Below are 21,705 nucleotides of genomic sequence, written 5' to 3' on the forward strand. Positions count from 1 at the left end.
ACGAAGCCGACACACTTGGATGCTATCAGATTAACAGAAAGCAGCGCATGGTTTAAAAGGCGCTTTTTTGAAACTCGACAAAAGGATGTTTAAATCTGTGTCATGGCTCGCTTTGCTCCGAGAGATGATGGACGTCCACCATGTCCTGACTTTCTTTATCAACATTTATTGAACGTTAACTAATGTTACGACCCGGCCGGAATGGAAATCTGACAACATCTTTAAACGCTGTTGAACTCGAGTATGTCAGAAGCCACTGAGCAGCTGATGCATTAGCGGAGGGAGATACAGTCAGGTGTGTGTTGCTGTCTTTCAGGTGTCGGGCCTGCGTTAGTGACCTGGTGGGCGGAGAGGTCAGAAGAACGGTCTGTGGGGGTGCAGCACCGGGAGCCATCACAGTTGCCACGGAAACAGGAAAGGGGCTCCCAGGATGCACTGCTGCTGTGCCGTTCGGGTGAACGTTGGCCTGCACCACAGGCATGGGAGCGATCTGGATGATCTGAGAGAAGGGGGAAGACAACCAGCTTTTAGCTTTTTTAAAAATTTGGTATCTGTCATTTGCCACTGCATGTATCCTGTGAGACAAACTTCTAAATATCAAATACAAAAGTTGAAAATGTTCATTGCAAGTTACAGTACAATAAATTGCTTGTTTTGTCTGAGTAGTATTTAGAGTCACTATTTTTTTCCAGTGTTGGTAATGCCTGTGAGCTGTTGCTGTTCATGTTGACTCCAGGTATTTTAAATTTTTTTTAAAATAAATAATCAAGGAAATTCAATTATAGTTTTTATTTTTTTTAATTATTTAACTTTGTCAAAGCGCAAAGAGGATATTTTCTCTTTACTTCTAGTCATGATTGTGCTGTTTCCACTGAGGTGCAGGACTTTATATTGAAAAGAGAAAAATGAGATCACAGTGACTAAAAATGGGGCAGGAGCAAAACTACACTAGGAGCTGCTTTAGGTTCAAAGGGTTAAAACTTTGGATTTTGTCCAGCGTCATTATTATTTTGAATATTATTTAAAAATTTAAGCATCCTGGTGTTTACTTTATGTGCTCTTCAAGATGCTAGGGTAAAGAAATCAGATTTTGCTGTGAAAATTAATTACCAGTAGATAAAAACAGTTTTATCATCACATGGAGAACGCCAGCTGTTTTACATTTATTTTAACAATCATTCAGTTATTGATTGTTAATGTGGCAGCTGACGGTTCAACTCAAAGTCAAAATCAATAATAAAGCATCTTTAAAATAACAGCAGTTAAACAAAATTGCTGTACTATCAATATAAAAGCACATGAAACATAGTAACACACAAAAAACATCTGAGTAAATGTCCAAAAAGAAAAAAAAGCTCATAAGAATAAAAGATAAAGGAGATAAAGTGAGGGTGTCTGCTTGAATCGAATGCAAACAAAAAAGGTTTGTCTTAAGTGGCAATATTAAAGTTTCCAAAGTCTGATTAGTTTAAACAAGAAGCGTTAAACTGTTCAAAAAAATGTAAGATCAGTATTTAAATTTGCATCTTTAACATTTTCTTCATGTTATCTACATTTGCATAAACATGAGCCATCTCCCTGTAGTTTTAATGCTGTTGAGGATTTAACCATCGCGTCACCTGTCAGAAAACAGGGCGGTGTCTCTTTGCCTTTAGCCGTTTGTTTTCGTTACCTTGTTTCCTGTCGAAGGGCCGTTCTGCACAGGAAGAGGCGGAGCCACCAGGGAGATGGAAGGATGAGGAGGAGTAGACCCTGTTCTCACTGTTGCCATGGGAACCAACATCTTGCTCTGCAAGACTGGTGACTGGGTTTGGACTAATGAGTGAGAAGGAGAACAGAGAGAAGGAGAGCGTTAAATCAGTCGGCGCGAGGAACAGATGAGTCGAGTCAAAAGAGGTAAAGACGGCACAGGAGCGACGGTGGGCGGAGACACTCAGATACTGATATAAGTGAAATTCCTGGCTGATGATAAAGTGGAATAACGTCCTGTTGCTTCTGACTCTTAGGAACAGAGTGATTAAGGCGTGGGTGGGCGGTGGGCTCTCATAAATCATGTCAGCAGTCAATCATCTCCTGTTTATGTAATCAAATCTGCTAAAATAAGTGAAGGGAACTACAGCAGGAAGGAAAAGCAAAAAGAGAAAGAGATTTCTAAGGAAACTGCGATTTGCTTATTTTTTTCTGTTGGCCAGTCGTTGCTCTCTGTCTCACCTCTAGTCGCGGGGTCGACTCTGATTCCTGCCCCCGAGTGCACACCATTGGCCAGGGTGGCATTGGTGGGCAGGGAGAGGATTTGCTGGTGGGTGAGTTGAGGTGAGGACGGGCCCTCTGCCGGCAGGACGTACTGGACCTGAGCTATCGGCTTGGGGCAGGAGGGAGGTGTGGGGGTGGCAGCAGAGGGGAGGAGCTGGGGCTGCAGGACAGGGAGGGGAGTTTGGGTGCTGTGAGGGGTGAGGAGCTGCACTGGCTGGGACCCTCCCAGAACTAGACTAGTGACCAGGTTGCTGCCTCCCACGGGGGTAACACTGACTGGGCCGGGGGAGGAGGACGATGACAGGTACCCACCCCCTGCGGCGATCGGTGCGCCTCCTCCGATCAGCAGAGTGGCCTTCTTGTCCAGAGTGATGGCTCCCTCCACCGGCTTGCTGGCGATGGGGATAGGAGTGCTGGCGATGGGCCGCACCACGTTGGTCACCATAGTGGGAGCCATGCGGACGCCGCCGAAGACTGGAGTCAGACCCTGCTGAGGCAGACTGAGGGGAGTCTGGGTGGACGTGGAGCCGGTGATGGACAGAGCGGAGACGCCACATCCTCCACCTCCGTCTCCTCCACCTGCTGCTGCTACCTCTCTTCTGGGGCCTCCATCGCTCCGATCCTCTCCATCCACCCCTCTCTTTCTCTTCTTCTCAGACCCATCTTCAGCACCTCCTCCTCCTCCTCCTCCTCCTCCTCCTCCTCCTCCTCCTCCGTTCCCTTTAGCCGAGGTGGAGTCAGAGTGAGGGATGGAGGGGGAGGAGGAGGGGAGAGAGGAGCGAGCCACTGGCTGGAAGCCATGCTGGAGGGAAGAGAGAGGCACCGAGATCAAAGCCAGGAAAGTTACTATGTGAAGCTCTTCTCTTCTTCCTGAGCACAAGTTTCTCAACTTACAGTAACTTTGGAAAATCTGTGGGTTTTTAATGCTTGATGGGAATAAAGAAACTCTAAAACTTAAATTAAAACCGTTGATATTTAGCTCTTTGAAGTTTGTTTGCCCTTAAAAAGCAAAAGGGGCATGTTTATCTGGATGACATTTATGATGAGGATCAAACTCTTCAGAGAAAACAGATTTAAAACAAATTAAACCCTGAATAATATGATGCAGAATTACAGTGTTGATAAACAGTTTAATGCTGCTCTGGAAAGCTCAACACTATAAACTGAGCTACAAAGATTTTATTGTTATTGATCCATTGTAGGAAATGACTTTGTTACAGCAGCTACAAACAATCACAGCCAAGAACCCACATCTGACACTGAACATGAAACATTTCACCACAAAACTATTCACTTGTGCAGTGAAACATACTGGTAAAAACCCTAAATCAATTTTATAAAATGGACATTTTTGCAGCACAGCTTCGTACCAAGTCTTACACTGTAGAGCAATGTAATGGTGAAATCTCTGTCAAAGCAAAGCCTGCTGAGAAAAGTCATTTGAAAAGCTACAATCACAGTCAAGAACCCACATCTAACACCAAACATGAAGTATTTCCTTCACAAAATGGCGCACAGAAGTACTAAAAAACTGCTCAAGTCTAATTTACCGCTGACAAAAACTCCACACTAGTTTAAAAAAAACATTTTTTTTACAGAACAGCTTTTTCCAAATTTTACACTGAATATCATAATAAAGGGAGAAAGTAGAGATATGGCTATCCATTAAAATCTCTCTCAAAGTGAATCTCACTGTAAAAAGTTATTTGAAAAGCTACAATCACAGTCAACAAACCCCATTTTACACTGAACATGAAGTATTTCCTTCACAAGGGTTCTACAGTGTACTGATTCCTTATTTACAGCTCACAAATTCCAAAATTAGTTTGATAGATCTGCCATTTTTTGCTAAATCCTATACTGAATATCATAATAAAGGGGCAAATCACAGACATGGCTGTCCTGTAAAATCTCTCTCAAAGTGAATCTCACTGTGAAAAGTCATTTGAAAAGCTACAATCCCTGTCAAGAACCCACATTTCGCACCGAACATAAAGTATTTCCTTCCCAAAAGATTACTACAATGTACTGCTTCCTTGTTTACATCCGAGAAAAACTCCACATTAGTTAAAAAAATAGACATTTTTTTACAGAACAGCTTTTTGCTAAATCTCATAACAAATATCATAATAACAGAAGAAAATTGAGACATGGTTACCCATTAAAATCTCTCTCAAAGTGAACCTCACTGTGAAAAGTCATTTGAAAAGCTACAATCACAGTCAAGAACCCACACCTGACACTGAAGATTAAGTATTTGCTTCACAACAGAGTTATAAAATGTACTGAGGCCTAATTTACAGCTGATAAAAACCCCAAATCAGTTGTAAAAATCTGATATTTTTCCTAAATCCTATATTAGATATCATAATAATAAGAGAGAACTGAGACATGGTTCCCCAGTAATTCCACTGTGAAAAGTAATTTGAGAATCACAGTTCCTACCTGTCCGTCTGGCTCGTCCTCATCGCTGTCTGTCACTCTTTCCTTACACTTGAGGTCGATGGAGCCTTCAGGGCATGAATCCTCTGCGGGCAGACAGCAGAGGCTTGTGTTTTAGCAACACAACAGCGTTTTGGCAAACATATTTTTAACTGCTCCCTGGGAGTGATTTCATTTGCAATCAGAGCTCAGTCAGTGAAACAACCCAATAACTGTCAAGTGAATATGAAGCAAACTTTTGAAATGTTGCAAAAAATAAAAACAAGAAAATGGAATTAGGCGTGTTTCCATTAACTGCTGTGGAGCCGATAAACCAGGACGCATAGCGTCGTCTGAAGGTGGCGCTATAGGTTACAATACACATGGCTGGAATAAACAGAGTAGAAGAAGCCAGAAAAACACCTGAAACATGTTTTTACTTCAAACTGCGACCAGAGCTGCCCTTAAAAACTGTGCACTGTTTCCTGCAGTCATAGGCGTCAGTTTAGGGGGGGACGGTGGGGATGTGTCCCCCCCACTTTTTGTCAGGGGTCATTTTTGTCTCCAACACATTCAAATTCTTCACATGTAAGCCGTTGTAAACCCAGTTATTTTCAGTAGTATAGAAAATTCCGACGCTCCTGAATGCACCATCCGCACTCAGCCGAGAGTTGCACAGACCCGCAGCACACCTTCGTGAGGTTAAAAAAAAAAAAAAAAAAAACGCGCAGATGCAAAATTTGCGCCTGTGCCAAGTGGAAGCTCCGACCAGAGGCATGCAGGGGCAAAATTTCGGCCCGGGAGAATTAGTATTATAGCGGCCCACAGACCCCTATACCTGCACATATGAATAGCTCAACAGCTTAAGCCTCCGCCTTTGGTGCGGTGGTTGCGAGTTCGAGTCCAGCTTGTGGCATTTTGCCGCCGTTCTTCGACATTTTCTCAAAGTGCTGTGGTCTCCGTCCCCCCCACTTTTAAAAACAAACTGACGCCCTTGCCTGCAGTATACATCTAATTAGGACAGACTACTTTGCCTAATATCGTGCCGTAAACTTTGACCGTCTCAGTCTGTAATGTGAGATAAATTATCATCTGTCTGCACTCCTGGTGGCTCAGGTTTGTTTATACTTGCATGAAACACCGAGATGTAACTGTGCAGAGAACTGTAGGTCAAAACGATCAGAAAAACGTGCTGGCTAGCATACTTTAAAGTCCCAGCAGATGTAGCAGGACATCCTGGTATTTTCTGCATTTATTAGAACATGTAAAATCTTTTTTTCTGGCATAATATTACATATATTAGGATGGATATTAGAACGTATCCTAAAACCTTAAAGAAACAAAAAGAACTTGATCAATTTATGAGAGAAAAATTAAAGAGAAGCCTTAAAGAATTGTTTTCAGTAAAGAAAGTGGTGATTATTCTTTTCTGTCAGCTAGAATTGGACATGTTGTCTGGAGATAAAGTCAACGAAAGAAACAGCAAAACAGTCCAGTGAGTTAAATGGTCGTGGCGCCAGAACATTTCCATAAAAGGTGGTTTTAGCTACCATTATGCACATTAACTACTTTTCAAAAATGTCAAAATTCACTTCAAGTGAGTTTAAAATGTTTTTGCAAAAGTTCATCCATCCATTCTCTAGACACCGCTTTATCCTCACTAGGGTCACGGGGGGTGCTGGAGCCTATCCCAGCTGACTCGGGTGAAGGCAGGGGACACCCTGGACAGGTCGCCAGTCTGTCACAGGGCTACATATACAGACAAACAATCACACTCACATTCACACCTACGGGCAATTTAGAGTAACCAATTAACCTCAGCATATTTTTGGACTGTGGGAGGAAGTCGGAGTACCCGGAGAAAACCCACGCATGCACAGGGAGAACATGCAAACTCCATGCGGAAAGATCCCGTGAAAGCCGGGAATCTTCTTACTGCAAGGCGAAAGTGCTAACCACTACCTCACTGTGCAGCCCTTTTGCAAAAGTTGTGAAAGTTTATTTAATTTTACCACTTCCATGAACTTTTTCTAATGTGATACTTCAAAATGCGCAGAAAAATACCTTACGGAAATATGACTAAGGTCTGCCATCTACAGGGAAGAAAGGTGAGGGCTGCTGCAATTATGGCCAACTACAGGCAGTCGGTGTTACAACTGCAGAGATTTTCTTGTTTTGTGCCAATTTTTTGGTGTTTTTCAACTAGTAATGCAACATTTTGAATCCAGACAAAGGAACTATGTGCACATCCATTTCATTAGGCAGGTGCGTAGGAGATAAGTGAAAGTTTCCAACAGACTCCCGCATACTGCTGAACGTGCCAAAACCCTTTTATTAGCTATGTTTTGGTGCCAGACTTTCATCAGGAAAAATTCAAGTTTGCAGGAGTCTGTTAGGAACATTTTCATCGAAAAAAATCTCAGAATTTTGTTAACTTGAGCCAATTTCCAGTGATATCTCTCCTTGTTCCATTTCCAACTTTTTATAATGTGATACTTTAAAATGTACATGAAAATGTATTATATGGCAACAGGCTACTGATTAAGCCTGCGCAAAATCTGAAAAAGCTGCCTTCAAACTGCCAAAAATACCATCAAATTGCAACTTTTGTGCTGCTGTTGCTGCTAAATCTGAACAGTAGTAATTAACAGCCAGCTGCTGCTGCTGACGAGATGACACGGCTTCTTTTTTTAGCTTTTAGGTGTTTCACTGACACAATCATCATGACTAAGACGGCTGAAGTTCAGCGACTTTTTCAGACACACGCTGACCATTGTGGGAACTGAAACTATCACTCTGTGGTTATGAAAGAGCTTCTCTAACCACCACTAACTAAATCACTATGCCGATGGTGTAACTCACCCATGACATCATCGTCGCCCTCTTCCTCACAGATGACCATTCGCTCTTCATCACTGGTCGCGTCCTCGCTGGCTCCGCCCTGGTACAGCGACGGAGGCGGCGGCCGGTTGCGAAACAAACTTGGTCCGTCCTCCTGAAACAGAAGAAGACATGAAATATGCACTCTTTGCTAGTTTCAGAGATTTTCTAATATATCTCAGGAAGTAGTTGTACAAATCTACAATTTCATTTAGCAGACGCTTTTATCTAAAGCGACGTACATCTGAGAGTAGATACAACACAAGCAAGAATCTATTCAGGAGAAAACAACCTGGATAAGAGCCACAACACAAGTTCAGTAGTTGAGGCAAACTTAATATATTTTGTAGGAAAGTGATGATAAACTCTTCAGACGGAGATAATATAGCTATTATTAAAGCATGCATGCATATACGGCTTCGCCACTGGCATTAAAGAAATGCCTTCAAACAAAAGCGCTCACATACAGGCCTACTCCTCTGTGATTAGGAGCGAAGCAGCAAACACCACAGTCTCGTACCTTCAAAGGAGCTAAAAAAGTAGAGAGAGAAACCTTTGAAGTTGGAGGCAGCGCTCCCCCAGAGCTTTCACTGGGTTTTCAGCAGCGGCAACTCCAGCCCTCACACAAAGAACCAAGTGAGTCCATTTGAACTGTTTTTGAACAGCGTGCTTTCAGTTGCAGAGTTCAACCAAAATGCTCTGCAGTCTGAAGGACACACGTCTGCCGTCTGTGAATAGACGCTCACATTCACACTGACACTGGCAGCGAGGCCTGTGTTTTTATAAAGGAATAAATCTGTCTGCTGCTTTGATTGTCGGCTCTGTTATTTCTTTATGCTCTTGGAAGCACTGAGAGAATATAATCAATCTAATTAATCTTAATTTTCTTTAACAGTACAATCTAACACAAGCCGTGATTCTATACGATCTTCAAGTGAATTGAGACAACTTTTTTAAATATTGTAAAGGTTTTTGTTTTTTTTAAGAAAAAGAAGAAAATGTGAATTAAGCTTATTTCTGTTAAGTGTGACTGCAGTTCAAAAGTTTGGGGTCACTTAGAAATGTCCTTATTTTGAAAGAAGTGTTTTTCAATGAAGATGACATTAAATGAATCTGAAATACAGTCTAGACATTGTTAATGTGGTACATGACTATTCTAGCTGGAAACAGATGATTTTTAATGGAATATCTCCATAGGGGTACAGAGGAACATTTCCAGCAACCATCACTCCTGTGTTCTAATGCTACATTGTGTTAGCTAATGGTGCTGAAAGGCTCACTGATGATTAGAAAACCCTTGTGTAATTTTGTTAGCACATGAATAAAAATGTGAGTTTTCATTGGAAACCTTGAATTGTCTGAGTGAAGCCAAACTTTTGAACGGTAGTGTAAATCATTCCAAATCCTCAGAAGCCTTCTGCTTGACCATCTGTGGTTTGTTTGGAACTTTATATAACATAAATTATAGATATTTAAAACAGCTTCTCTGAAATTTTAGATTCACATGTCTAGTAAATTTCAATCAGAGACTTCTTGATCTACTTGTCAAATGTTGCATCTTCTGAATGAATGAGGTGATGAAAAAAAATGAAAGTATCAGGATTTTTAATATTTTCTGAGATGTTATCATTCAAAGATAGCATCAGTTTTCAATGTGCAAAAAACATGCTGAAAGTGGTTTGATGGAAAGTTCTTTTTTAATCTCAGTAAGTATTTGATATAAAAAGATAATATTTCACAAATATCTTAATAAATATCTATATTTTATGCTATGAAATGTTTCAGGCAAATCAGAGATGGTAGAGAAGAAACTGTTCTAAAAATGTGATGATATGAGATGTAATACAGAGAGAATGAAAAACAAATCCAGCGGTTTGCCACTGGCTAAAGAATCACAAAGAAGAAGATAAAACAAACAAAATTTTGTTTATCTAGGACAGAAAAATGGAGAGACTGTTTTCAATCAGTAAAGTTGGGACTATTTTGTGACTGCTGGTATTGAATGTTTCATACTGTCTGGAGATTAAAAGCAGCAAGTTAACTGCTCATAATGTCAGAATTTACTAAAAAAAAAACAGTCAAAAATTGTATTTTTTTTGCAAAACAGATGAGTTTTTTAAAATTTTTTTGATCTTTTCCATTAAATTTACCTAATACGATACTTCAAAAACACACTAAAAAGGCTCATCTGGGTGTTTTTCTGAGATTACACCGTTAAGTTAGTAACCAGTTGGTGGTAGTCTGTGATCTGGATCAGTTTTCTTCAAGGCCTCAAATCCTCCTGAGTCTGTTTGCTGCCTCGGAGCTACAGATTAACAACCTCGTACCTTCTCCAGGTCTCTCTCCCTCTGCTCCAGGGTGTGCACGGCACTCTGGGAAAAGGCTCGGGGACGGGGGTGCTGCCCACCAAACAGACCCCCTCGACGCTCTGGTCCCCCCAGCCAGCTCGAACCGCCTCCCTTCCCCTCCAGCACCTGGGGCTCCGAATGGGCGTCTGGAGAAGAAAGACAAAATATCGCAGTCTATCATTGTGGAGCAGATCAATAAAACAACAGCATGCTAAGAAGTTGGAGATATTTAAGCTTACCGTTGGTATTTAATATTTTAATCATCACCGATATACCTGATACGACAAAAATCAGTAATATTTTAGTTTTATACCTAATTACTGCTAATTCGGTCAGATAAAATCTTTCTATTGCTGAAAGTATTTCAAGTCATTGTAGGCTACAGATGTGGCTTTCATTCTAAAAGAAATTTTGTACAATGTCTTGGAAATGCAAATAATCAAGAATATAGTGAAATTATAACAACAGTTTGCTGTTAAAAATTGTAAAATCTGATACTTTTTTTTGGAGTCAAACACAAGAATGACAGGATTTTCAACACAGCAGTTTACAAAGCACTGCTTCAAGCAGCAACTTCATTTAGGCTGATATTATTATTGCTAACTTAACCGTGATGCCTTAAGATTGGCCAATTTTGCCATTTTTTATATTTTGTGAACTTAATTTCCCTTGTTTTCATAAATATATTTAAGAGACAACAATTTGGCATACAGTGCTGTTTTAAGTGAATGTTCCCAATCTACAAAAGCACAACTTGTGGTATTCTTTAGTCTTTGCTTTTAGTATTTTAGTGCTACATGCATTTATAAATGTTACACAAAGTTCTTAATTCTAGCTTAGAAAGATTAAAGACTGAGCACTACAATTAACAGCTTATACATATTAAAACAAGAAAATTTATAGGCAACCACCAAAGGTAATGCTGATTACAGGTTCAGCCTGATATAAACAGAATATGATATTGTACAATCTAGACATAGTTGTAAACAGTAAACCTCATATTCTACTGCAAAGGATTACAAACAATTACATAGGAATTAGCTGCATAAATAAATTGCCATTATAATGCTGCGAAAATAATTTTGTAGATAATTTCACAGTAAATTTTGCCACAGCATACCTATGCTTTCGGACATGCTCCTCTCTCGGGGTTCCTTCGGGGTCCCGCGGCCCTCCGATAAAGACTTCCTGCGGTCCTTGTTGCACCACTTCCAGTCTGGATGGGCTCTGAAATGGGCCTCCTTCACCTGCAGGAAGGTTGAAGCAGTTTGATTACAATGCTCAGCCTTTTAATCACTAAATCACAAAGAAGCTGCAGCGGCCGGTGAATCTGGATGTCTTAAGTCAAATGTTTTTATGAATCACATGATTCAGCAGCAGACTGAGACACCCACCCTGCAAGAAGGAGCGCTATCGCAAGTCATTCATTCCATCTGCTATAAGACTTTATAAAGTCAGCATCACTGGCTGATGTTAACATAAACTGGACTTTATCACATCATCCCTTATCACATAATCTGCACAGTTCTTGCCCTATTTGAATTTTCTTGCACCTCACATCATTCCATAAGCCACTTTTTCCTCCCTTCACTCTTGTGCATATTGTAAATATTATTATGATTATAACTATACTGTTGTCTATTGTTGTTCACTGTATGCTGTAACATGGGAAATTTCCCCTGACATGGGGAGTAATAAAAGATTATCTTATCTTATCTTAAAGCAAATGCAGCTGAACCAAAGTGCTCTACAATTAAAAATTATAAAGCATAAGACATAAATACATAGACTAAAGACAAACTTCACAGTAAAATAATGAAAAATAAGATACAACACAGTAAAAAATGAAATCAGGGTGTCAAGCTCTACTTGGATCGAATACCAATTTGTATTTTTCTTAGCTGATAGTCAGCACTCATGTCAATCAATAATTAGATAATCAATAACACAAAATATAGTCTGTGGATATAATTCCAGGTCCTTATAAAAACTAATTTACATGGATCCCAATATTTTATGTCACAGTTCGCCAAAAACACAAGAGCTTTAAGAGGCATTAAGCACCACGGGAGACTTTCTCATGGTGCCCCTTCACAAACTAAGCTCTCACAATGCTGTCTGATTTCCAACACAGAACAGCTGGTAGTCCGACTGATCACGCCCTCTGGTGGCTACGGTGCTAAACAGTAAGTAATCAGGTACTACAGCTGATCGACAACACATTTTCTGGTTGGCATATTTTTAATTAGGTTAAATTTTTAACAGCAATTTAATCATTATTGATGAATCGTTAACATTTCTAGCTCTAGACGTCAGGAGCAGCCATCCAAAGGCTTGATCGCCTCTATTTTTTGTCGAGATCTTCAAACTTGTTTTATGGCTCGTGTTCAGGTTGTTTTCTTCGGACTAGATCCTTGTTTGCGTTGTGTCTACTCTCGGATGTATGTCGGTTTGGATAAAAGTGTCGGCTACATGAACTTGTAGAACTGTAGAACATTTAAGACCATCTGGTTCCTCGGTGCACTAACTGGGTTATAAAAATGGAGTCCTGTTAAAAAAGACGGAAATCTTCCTTAAAACTATAGTAAGGGGAGATCACGTTTTTGCTGTAGCTGCCCGGAAGTTTGGAATAGCCTTTATCTCCCAATAAAACGCTTCTCCTACATTGACATATTTAGGAAAAACTCAAGACGAATATGTTTTCAGTGGCTTTTGTAGCTTTAAATGGTCTTTCTTGTTTAAGATTTATAACAAATGTATAACAGATACGAGTTGCTGTCCTGGTTTGCCTTGTTTTTAGCATGTTACTTAGCATATTTTCTGTTGTACTGCTGGTCATCTCAGGTTGTTTTAAACAAGCTATATCAAAAAATTTGATTTGATTTTAAACGTGAGAAAATATCAGCGTGTGTTTACCTGAAAGGCCAGGTCATGGTACTGCTGCTTCTCGTTGGGCCCCAGAGCATACCACCACTCCCCCAGGATCTTGCTGACTGTCCGGTTGTCCTGGTTGGGATGTCGCTGGTGCACCAGGGCCCGGTGGCGTTTGCTGAAGATCATGAATGCATTCATGGGGCGGCGGATGTGGTCCTTCTCCCTCTAATTGGTTGGAGTTTGAAAGGAGATAAGAGTTTAGACATAAATAGTAAGCTAGTGGTGGCATTTACAAGTTGAACAAGGCACCTTCCTCTCATTTGCTGCATCTTTTTCCATTTTCTACTGATTGTGTTTCCGAGCTGTGGACTGACCTTCCTGTCTCCGTCTTTGGGCAAAGCGCTGAGGGATTGTGTGCGTCTCTTGATGGGTCCAGTAGAAGGTGCTGGATCGTTGGCCACTCCAGGGGAAAACCTACATTTACACAAGAAAGAAAAGTGAAACTGAGAGACCCGCTGAGAAGGGAAATCAAGGGAGATTCCACAGTCTAAGTGACTTTTAGAGAAGTATTGCTGGCAAAGTGCTGTGGAGGATTTAGGGAGTAAATCTTGATGCACTCTGTAGAAGAATGTCCTTTGATCCAAGTCTGCTTTTACTGTATTTTACGCTTTTGATGCTGGATGTGAAGCTTCCATGCAGTCAGGTATTAGATACATGAAATCTTAGGCTTTATAAACCACAAAAACTTCACATTATACCAGCTACGTGCATTTTTTTTAATAAAACATAAAGTATAGCCCAGAGATCATAACCAGTCAACCAGAACAATATTCTCCCTTTGTGTTACTTTCTACCTTTTCCCATTTTCTATCATTTTCAGTTCCAGTTTTCTTTATCTCTTCAGCCATCGTTAACACGGAGCTTGCTAACTACCGAGTATTTATTCAGTTAATTCCACGGAAATGGCTGTTTCTACTACGACTAAATTGCATTCTTCCTGTGAGTCACTAAAGTGCGTCCAGGAAAAGACAGACAGACACAGAGTAAGTAAAAAAAAGCAAATAAAATTACAAACTGGGCTGAGTTTGAGTTACAGCAGTTGAAGAAAGAGAGCAGTAAAACAGATATTACTTTATATACAAGTATTGTTTAAATAATAACACAATTTATTATAGTTATGACATTTGCAGAAACAGATCATGAATAAAAAGACGTAAATCAAGACAGATGAAAAGAGAGAGAGGTGGTTTTGTGTAACGTAAACTATGGACTTTCCTAATGTGAGCAACAAAACAAAACTGTAGACTCATAAATTAGTGGGTTATACAGCATGGTTAAAGTTTTCATGGCATGACTGGCAAGAAAACTGTTGTGAGCATATGAGTTACCACCATTACAGCAGAAGAGATTTAAGGGCAGCTGCAGGAGAGTAAAGCCTTGATTAAACTCCCGTGTGGACAAACAACTGAACAGCTGCAGATAGTACAGGCGTGTTGTTGTTATTCTACTATTTTCTAGTCTGCTGGAGGACTCAGCGTCTGCATATTTCACGTATGCACACCACTGCCAAGTAAGGCTGAATAATTAATAAAAATACTGCATATATTACACACATTACCATTTAAATGTTTGTGGTCCCAGACAATTTCATGTTTCCCATGAAAGCTTTTGTTCATGTCCTAACATAACAGCACAAGGGTTTTCTAATCATCAATGAGCCTTTCAACACCATTTTCTACACAATGTAGCATTAGAACACAGGAGTGATGGTGGCTGGAAATGTTCCTCTGTACCCCTATGGAGACATTCCATTAGAAATCAACCGTTTCCAGCTAGAATAGTCATTTACCACATTAACAATGTCTACACTGGATTTATCATTCATTTAATGTTATCTTCAGTGAAAAAAACTGCTTTTCTTTCGAAAGTAAGTACATTCCTAAGTGACCCCAAACTTTTGAACAGTAGTGAATTGTAAAAACATATAATATAAAACATTATAACATGATCAAAATTGTAATACTACCAAGTACTGTATCCAAACCATAGAAACTGAACTTTTTCATGAAAAAGAAATAAGACTGCAAAAAATAAAATAAATTTTAAGTCGTTAGCAAATGCAAACAGAAAGCAAGAGTCAGCTAACAGACTGGGAATTAATAGATAGGAAGAGGCTGATACAGAGAAAGGAAACGCAAAGAAACAGAAATAATAAAATCTTGTTAAATGCCCATCCATCCATCCATTCTCTATATACCGCTTTATCCTCACTAGGGTCGCGGGGGGTGCTGGAGCCTATCCCAGCTGACTCGGGTGAAGGCAGGGGACACCCTGGACAGGTCGCCAGTCTGTCGCAGGGCTACATATACAGACAGACAATCACACTCACATTCACACCTACGGACAATTTAGAGTACTCAATTAACCTCAGCATATTTTTGGACTGTGGGAGAAAGCCAGAGTGCCCGGAGAAAACCCACACATGCACAGGGAGAACATGCAAACTCCATGCAGAAAGATCCCAGGGATCTTCTTGCTGCAAGGCGAAAGTGCTAACCACTACCTCACTGTGCAGCCCCTTGTTAAATGTGTCAACCTTATTTTTATTAATGCCATTAGTCTCTCCATTGAGATGTATCCAAACCACAGGAATTGTTTGCTGTTTTTCATCGGTCAATCCCTGGTTGGAACATACTATTTATTATTATTATTATTATTATTATTATTATTATTATTATTATTATTATTATTATTATTATTATTATTATTATTATTATTATTATTATTATTATTATTATTATTATTATTATTTGGGGGCGGCTGTGGATAAGGTGGTAGAGCGGGTCGTCCAATGATCGAAGGGTCAGCAGTTCGATTCCCGCTCTCACCTAGTCATGTGCTTTTGTGTCCTTGGGCAAGACACTTCAGCCGCCTTGCCTCCAGTGCTGCTGTCACACTGGTGTATGGATGTGTGTGAATGTTGGTGGTGGTCGGAGGGGCCGTAGGCGTGGATTGGCAGCCATGCTTCTGTCAGTCTGCCCCAGGGCAGCTGTGGCTACAAATGTAGCTTACCACCACCAGAGTGACAATGTGTGAGTGAACGAATAATGGATCCATTGTGAAGCGCTTTGAGTGCCTAGAAAAGCGCTATATAAATCTAATCCATTATTATTAAGCATTGTGATGCTACAGAGATATACAAATATATGATAAAATAACAGCATCCATGTCATTAAAATGAAGTGCCAAAATTACCCTTCAAATTAAATATGTGACTTACACTGTAATTGCAGTATCTGCCATAAATCTGAATATGAGTTTGACTTTGTTTATCAACATTAATGCTGAGCATATACACTACTTCTCTTGTAGCACAGTGGATGTGTGGACACAAATAAGCAAACATGCAAACATCTGCAAAGAAGCCCACACTGACTCTTGTGGACTTGAACAGATAACAGAATTTACTTCACTGACATTGTAGCAGACCCTCTCCACTGCAAATGTACTTTTTGAACATACACAGATCCACAAAGTGTTCTATAAATGCACGAAGATGACGAGGGATCACGAGGAAATAAACAGTCTAAATCACGGAGGAGCAATTCCACTTTAAACCTGCAATGTACCGATAACAGTCTAAAAACACAGATTCAGACTTTCAGGGTTTAATTTGTAGCAAACTTAAAAAAAACAACCCTGGAAGTCTGCACAATGGGACTCTCGGTATCATTATTCTTCTCCAGAAATGGATTTTGGTTAAAACATGGATGAATTACTGTAGTTTTACAATGTTTGAGTAGAGCTGTAGGCGAGTTGGAGTGCTTGAGCTGCAGCGAGTACCGAAGAGTGAATGGAATGCGAGGCAGGGACTTCATAGGTCTACACATTCTAGAATAAGCAATGGTGTAAAGTAACAAGCAAGCCATTTTAGGATGCTAAGAGATTTTAATGGAAAAAAGCTTCTAAATATGTAATTCTGATACACAGAGATGAGTTTGTTGGTGTTAAATCAGTGACTGGATAGCACACCCCCATTAAGATGAATTCCATGATAAGGAGACAGTGCAAGCTATACTCCCATCTGCTCAAAATCACTGGGACAATGGGAAGCCTTGCTGTTAAACTGAAGCGTTTTTTGAAATTGTGAAGAAGCAGACAAAAGGTCTAAACCTGCTAGTTAGAGATAATTGTCAGCGTCACACCGCGGCTACAGAATTATTTTTTTTGCTTTTTAAAGAAAGATAGACTGGACAAAAGCAGGCACACACAGCATCTGCGTAGATAGTAGTTAAATCATCAGGAGCGAGAAAAACAAAATATGGTGGCTGTGAGTTTAGTTGAGGTAAAATCACATGCACTATTTGTGTTAGTTTTTCAAGGCATAGGTGTGAACAAGTTCATGTCGGGGAATGTTTCAGTCTGTGGGGTAGTTAGAAGCACAAGAAAGAAAGCAAGAGGCAGCTAACAGACTGGGAACAAAGAGAAAAGAAGACGAAGCAGACAAAAGAGAAGGAGGGAACAGAAAAAATTCAATCTTGTTAAATGTGTTGGCTTTGTCTTCATTAACGCCATTAGTCTCTCCATTGAGATGCAGGCAGATAACAGGAGTAATCGCTGTAACATTGAGATACTGCTGATGCATTTCTTTTGGCGACAGCGGCCTTTGTGAGCCCAGTGACCCTGAAACATTCATAACCACACTACCAGCCAGACAGCCACGCAGCCTGTCTGAGTCACTCTGAAAGAGCAATAACCCAGCCAGATGCAGCGACGCAGCCCGACACCGAGAGGAACGAACAAGCTCAGACTATACAACTGCTGCCAGACACACACACTGATGCAGCTGACAGAAAAGTTGTTTGTTTCTTTTGAATGCTGCTGGCAAAGGTGGATTTCAGTGCACCTGTTCGGAGTGTAGCGTCGTCGAGTGTTTTAAAAGCGAGTGATTCAAACTACACTGACAAACTGCATCTAACATCATCTGCAGCTACTACCTGCTTTCTAATGAGTCATACTGAGAGTCGCAGAGAGGAAACAAACACAGTGTATGAAGTGTTGTCTCAAAATGAGTTGACATCATTTAAATAGCGCACTTGTTTTGTTGTTTCTCCATTTTCAGGTCCATGAACAGCAGATATTTTTATCCAAACCTGACACAGTGCATAGAACTTTGGAAGTAAGCATTAAAACTTTGGAATAAAACATCCGGAGCAGCTAGTGATGGCACAAACAAGGAACAAATCAGGAATAAATATTAGGCTACATCAGCAAAGACTGGCTGAGTCACTTTCCACTTTAACCTGTTGTTGGGTTCAAAAGCATGCTATCATTTTTTTAACTGTCAAAATAACACCATTAATCAGAGCCAGAAACTGTAAAAACAGAAAGACTCATTTGATTTTTAGGTTTCTGACAGTCCAACTCATCTGTGACTGCAAATTCAAGCTTCAAATGGCAATATTTCAGCAAAATCACTTTATTATATGTGTGATTTAAAAATCTGCCGAAAATAAACCGTGTGCATTAACTAGATTCTATGAAAAACAAAAAAATTCTAAGCTCCTTGTCGCAAACGTGAATCCATTAGTGACTCATTATAAAAATTCAGGGACTTATCAGCAGAACTGCAGGCTGTGTTTCCACAGAGCAGATAGAAGACATGTATGGAAACATATTAACAATTTAAAAATCAGCACGACAATATCTGTAAAATGTAAACAGTAAAATAGCTATAGTATGTAGAGTCACAATTTCTCCTTCTGTACTAGCAACACTTGTGGGCACTTGGAAAAATGCTGTATATGTGGATTCCATGTTATTTATACTTAATAAAATAAAAATCATAAAATAAATAATCAAATAATTTTAACTTTTTGCTTTTTACTGACTCATGGCATTCTAACTATATTACACTGCACAAAAGACATATGTGAGTTCTCTCTACTTCAAGCTGTGGCTGTGCTGTTTCCATAGAGGTGCAGGACTTTATTTTGCGGTGAAAAATGAGCCCACAGTGACTAAAAATGAGACAGGAGCAAAATAACGCCCAGAAACTGTTTGCGGTTTAGACAGTTAATAAGACAGTGAGTCCATAAGTGAACAACAGACAAGAAATTTCTGCACCTGCATGTAAACAAGACCCCAACTGGATCAACAGTTGCTCTCTGGGTGCTGCTTGTGTCTGACTGGAGGACTGGCCTCGTTTCACAATGTGGTCAGTGTACCGCAGCGCTACGCTACACTTGAATTTAAATTAAACCTTTTGTTTCTGGGGCTTCTTCAACTTCGTGTCTTGATTCTGTTTTCAACCTGAAGCCACTGCCAGACTTTGACAACACAAGTATCGTCGAGCGCTGCGCTATGATCTTGTTAAAAATCAATGCCTGGACATTAAATGTGTAGCAGCCACTTACGGGTCATCGGTGTCGCTCTCCGTCTCGCTGTCGGCCCCGCCCCTGTCTGCAGGAGGATTGTCATTGGTCGAAGGAGGGCATGACGGCGAGCCCCTCTCCAGGTCTGGAGGACCCGTCCGGCCGTCGCTCAGCAGGGCCACAGCACAGCGAGGCTCTGACAAATGAAAAGGTCGTTTACGGGGCGGTTAGTGAGGAGCTTTATGCAACTAAATGCCATAACGGTGCCATATGTGTGAACACTGGGCCGCCCTGAACGCAGGTTGTTGACAGTGGGAGTTCTGGCCGACTGACCGGGAGATGGGACGAGTTCGGACTGCGTTATATCGTTATAACGTTATAATCAACTGCAGCAGTGACAAATAGACTTCATGCAAGCTGAGCACAAAGGTGCATAGAAATAAGCTGCTCCCCTGTGGGCTGATGTATAAAAGTTGTGCATTACATAAGTTTTTTGTCATTAAATGTAGTAATTACAAGCCTCAGCTGGCACAGAAGTTTTGTTGCAGCATTTAGTGAGCTTGCTTCCTTTTACTGGAGGACTATTACTTATTTAGCACACAGTCTTTGTGGCATTTATTCAGATGGAAAAATGCATTATTGATTTGTTTATGTTATATGCACATATGTCATTAAATGGCAAGAAAAGGGTTTAGACTGTCAATAAATCTTATCCGGAGAGTCAACAGTACAGAACTGAAATCATTAATTAACTAAAAGAAAATCACTCACCAGTTGTTTAGATGATTGATTGAGGTTTTTAGTCATTTTAGAAGAAAACATTGCAACAAGTCACAGGTTATATTTTCATGTAATATCTTGTCCATTAGTATAAATTTGTGTTTTGGATTGCTCGTCTGAAAAGAGATTTCAAAGATCCTTCTGCTGAAAATCCTGTTTTTTTTTTACCTTGTTGACATGCTCATACAGTGTTTTCTATTTGCTGGAAGACATATAATAAAGTAAATAAGAAATCAACATCATGGCTGAGAATTTCTGCGTTGAAGCTGCCGTCCACTGAGGACAGTTTCAGAAACACAGATTGAAATTTCTGGGGAAATTTTGCATCATTATTTTTCAGAATCAGAATGGTTGTGGTTTCACAGTAGTTGAGCAGAGTTTTAGGTGAGTTGCTATTTTCAGGAGCAGTGGCGAGGTACAGCAACGGTGTAGAGTTAAGTCATTTCTAGGCATGAAGGGATTATTTTCATGGAATGAACTTCTAAATATGCAACTTTAAAACACAGAAAGGAGTTTTAGGGGTTCAATCAATGGCCACAGAGGGAATTTAAGATGTGATCTTGGAATTTTTCCCTATTTGTTAACATTTTATACACAAAACAACAATTTAGTGCAGGTCTTACACAGTCCACAACTAAAAAAAGGCAACTTAAAAGAGCTACAATAACGTCCCACAAAGCTCTGCTGAAAAGAGAAGTCGGTCTTCAAATGACATTACTCACTGTTCCCACCAGAAACAAAATTAGTCTATGAATAAATTTTGAGTCAATAAATAGTGTTATCTGCAGCGTTACTGGGATAACGTTGGTGTGAACACCAACTGTGGTGATTTGCAATTCTGTCGCAACTGTTTAGGGAAACACTGACTTGGCTGCTGGTTTGAACTTGAGTGTTTTGGCAGTCCTTATTTGAGAACACAGTCTTGCATATTGTTTTCTGATGCCATTATTTTAACGTGGGTTTAAATATAGATATTAACGGGACAAATTTCTCTTATGGACATAAATTCATGGCATCATGCTGAGAGAAAAGCAGCAGGGTCACTTTCTACCTTTGCTCTGATTGACAAGCTGCTGGCCATCGACAGGCTGGGCAGCCGCTCCTGATTGGCTGGGCTCCAGGAAAGGGACAAGCGAATGCCAAGGGAACACTGGCACTGACCGAGGCTCCACGTTGGTCCAAACTGTGGGAAGGCAAGAGAGAGAGGGAGAGAGAAAAGTGAAATGTCATCATGTTTATCCATCTCAGTATCGTGGACTGTAGACAGAAGGTAGCACTCTGCCCTCTGGCAGCATGTGAAGTCCTGTGTGACCGTCAGCCAGCGATGAGCTCAAGCGCTACTAAAACTACACTTTCATAGAAACTGCCTGAGTCTGAAGACCATGAATGGAGTTGTGTATTCAGTCGACTGTCCTGCCCCCCCCTCCAGCACACAGACGTACAGACCTACCCTCAGGATAATGAGAGTTGAGGGGTCATGTGGTATGTGATGTGATGAGGGAACCTGTTATTTTATCCACAGAGATTCCAGACTGCTCACTGTCTAGACTGCTGCCACGCTGCTGCCGAGCTGCAGACTCTGAACTCTCTGCAGTGGGAACCTATTTCAAGCCAAGAAAGACTACAAAGAGTTTCTCTGGAGCACAGGGAAACTTAGTACACAAACCTCTATTACCTGCTTAGGAGCGATACGGTTACAAGTAAAAGCACGACATTCTGAATACTTTCCACATACAAAAAAAAAATATATATAATAAACATAAATATATACGACA

General features: G+C 40.4%; 1 protein-coding gene across 2 annotated transcripts in view; it reads right to left on the minus strand.

Annotated features, from left to right (window-relative positions):
* Window positions 1–21,705, minus strand: part of cica (capicua transcriptional repressor a) — a 56,133-nt gene that overhangs the window by 15,028 nt on the left and 19,400 nt on the right. Inside the window, exons 4-14 of one of the 2 annotated variants that reach the window (XM_022197776.2) lie at window positions 20,982–21,113; window positions 19,193–19,346; window positions 13,151–13,250; window positions 12,819–13,001; window positions 11,023–11,149; window positions 9,882–10,048; window positions 7,537–7,669; window positions 4,699–4,781; window positions 2,212–3,055; window positions 1,673–1,815; window positions 339–499 (exon numbers count right to left, since the gene is read on the minus strand). In XM_022197776.2, coding sequence (XP_022053468.2) covers window positions 339–499; window positions 1,673–1,815; window positions 2,212–3,055; window positions 4,699–4,781; window positions 7,537–7,669; window positions 9,882–10,048; window positions 11,023–11,149; window positions 12,819–13,001; window positions 13,151–13,250; window positions 19,193–19,346; window positions 20,982–21,113 — 2,227 coding nt within the window. The remainder of the gene's footprint in view (window positions 1–338; window positions 500–1,672; window positions 1,816–2,211; window positions 3,056–4,698; window positions 4,782–7,536; window positions 7,670–9,881; window positions 10,049–11,022; window positions 11,150–12,818; window positions 13,002–13,150; window positions 13,251–19,192; window positions 19,347–20,981; window positions 21,114–21,705) is intronic. The other variant, XM_022197778.2, reaches the window with a different exon arrangement.

This window comes from Acanthochromis polyacanthus, chromosome 11, assembly GCF_021347895.1.
Source record: "Acanthochromis polyacanthus isolate Apoly-LR-REF ecotype Palm Island chromosome 11, KAUST_Apoly_ChrSc, whole genome shotgun sequence".
Taxonomy (NCBI): domain Eukaryota; kingdom Metazoa; phylum Chordata; class Actinopteri; family Pomacentridae; genus Acanthochromis; species Acanthochromis polyacanthus.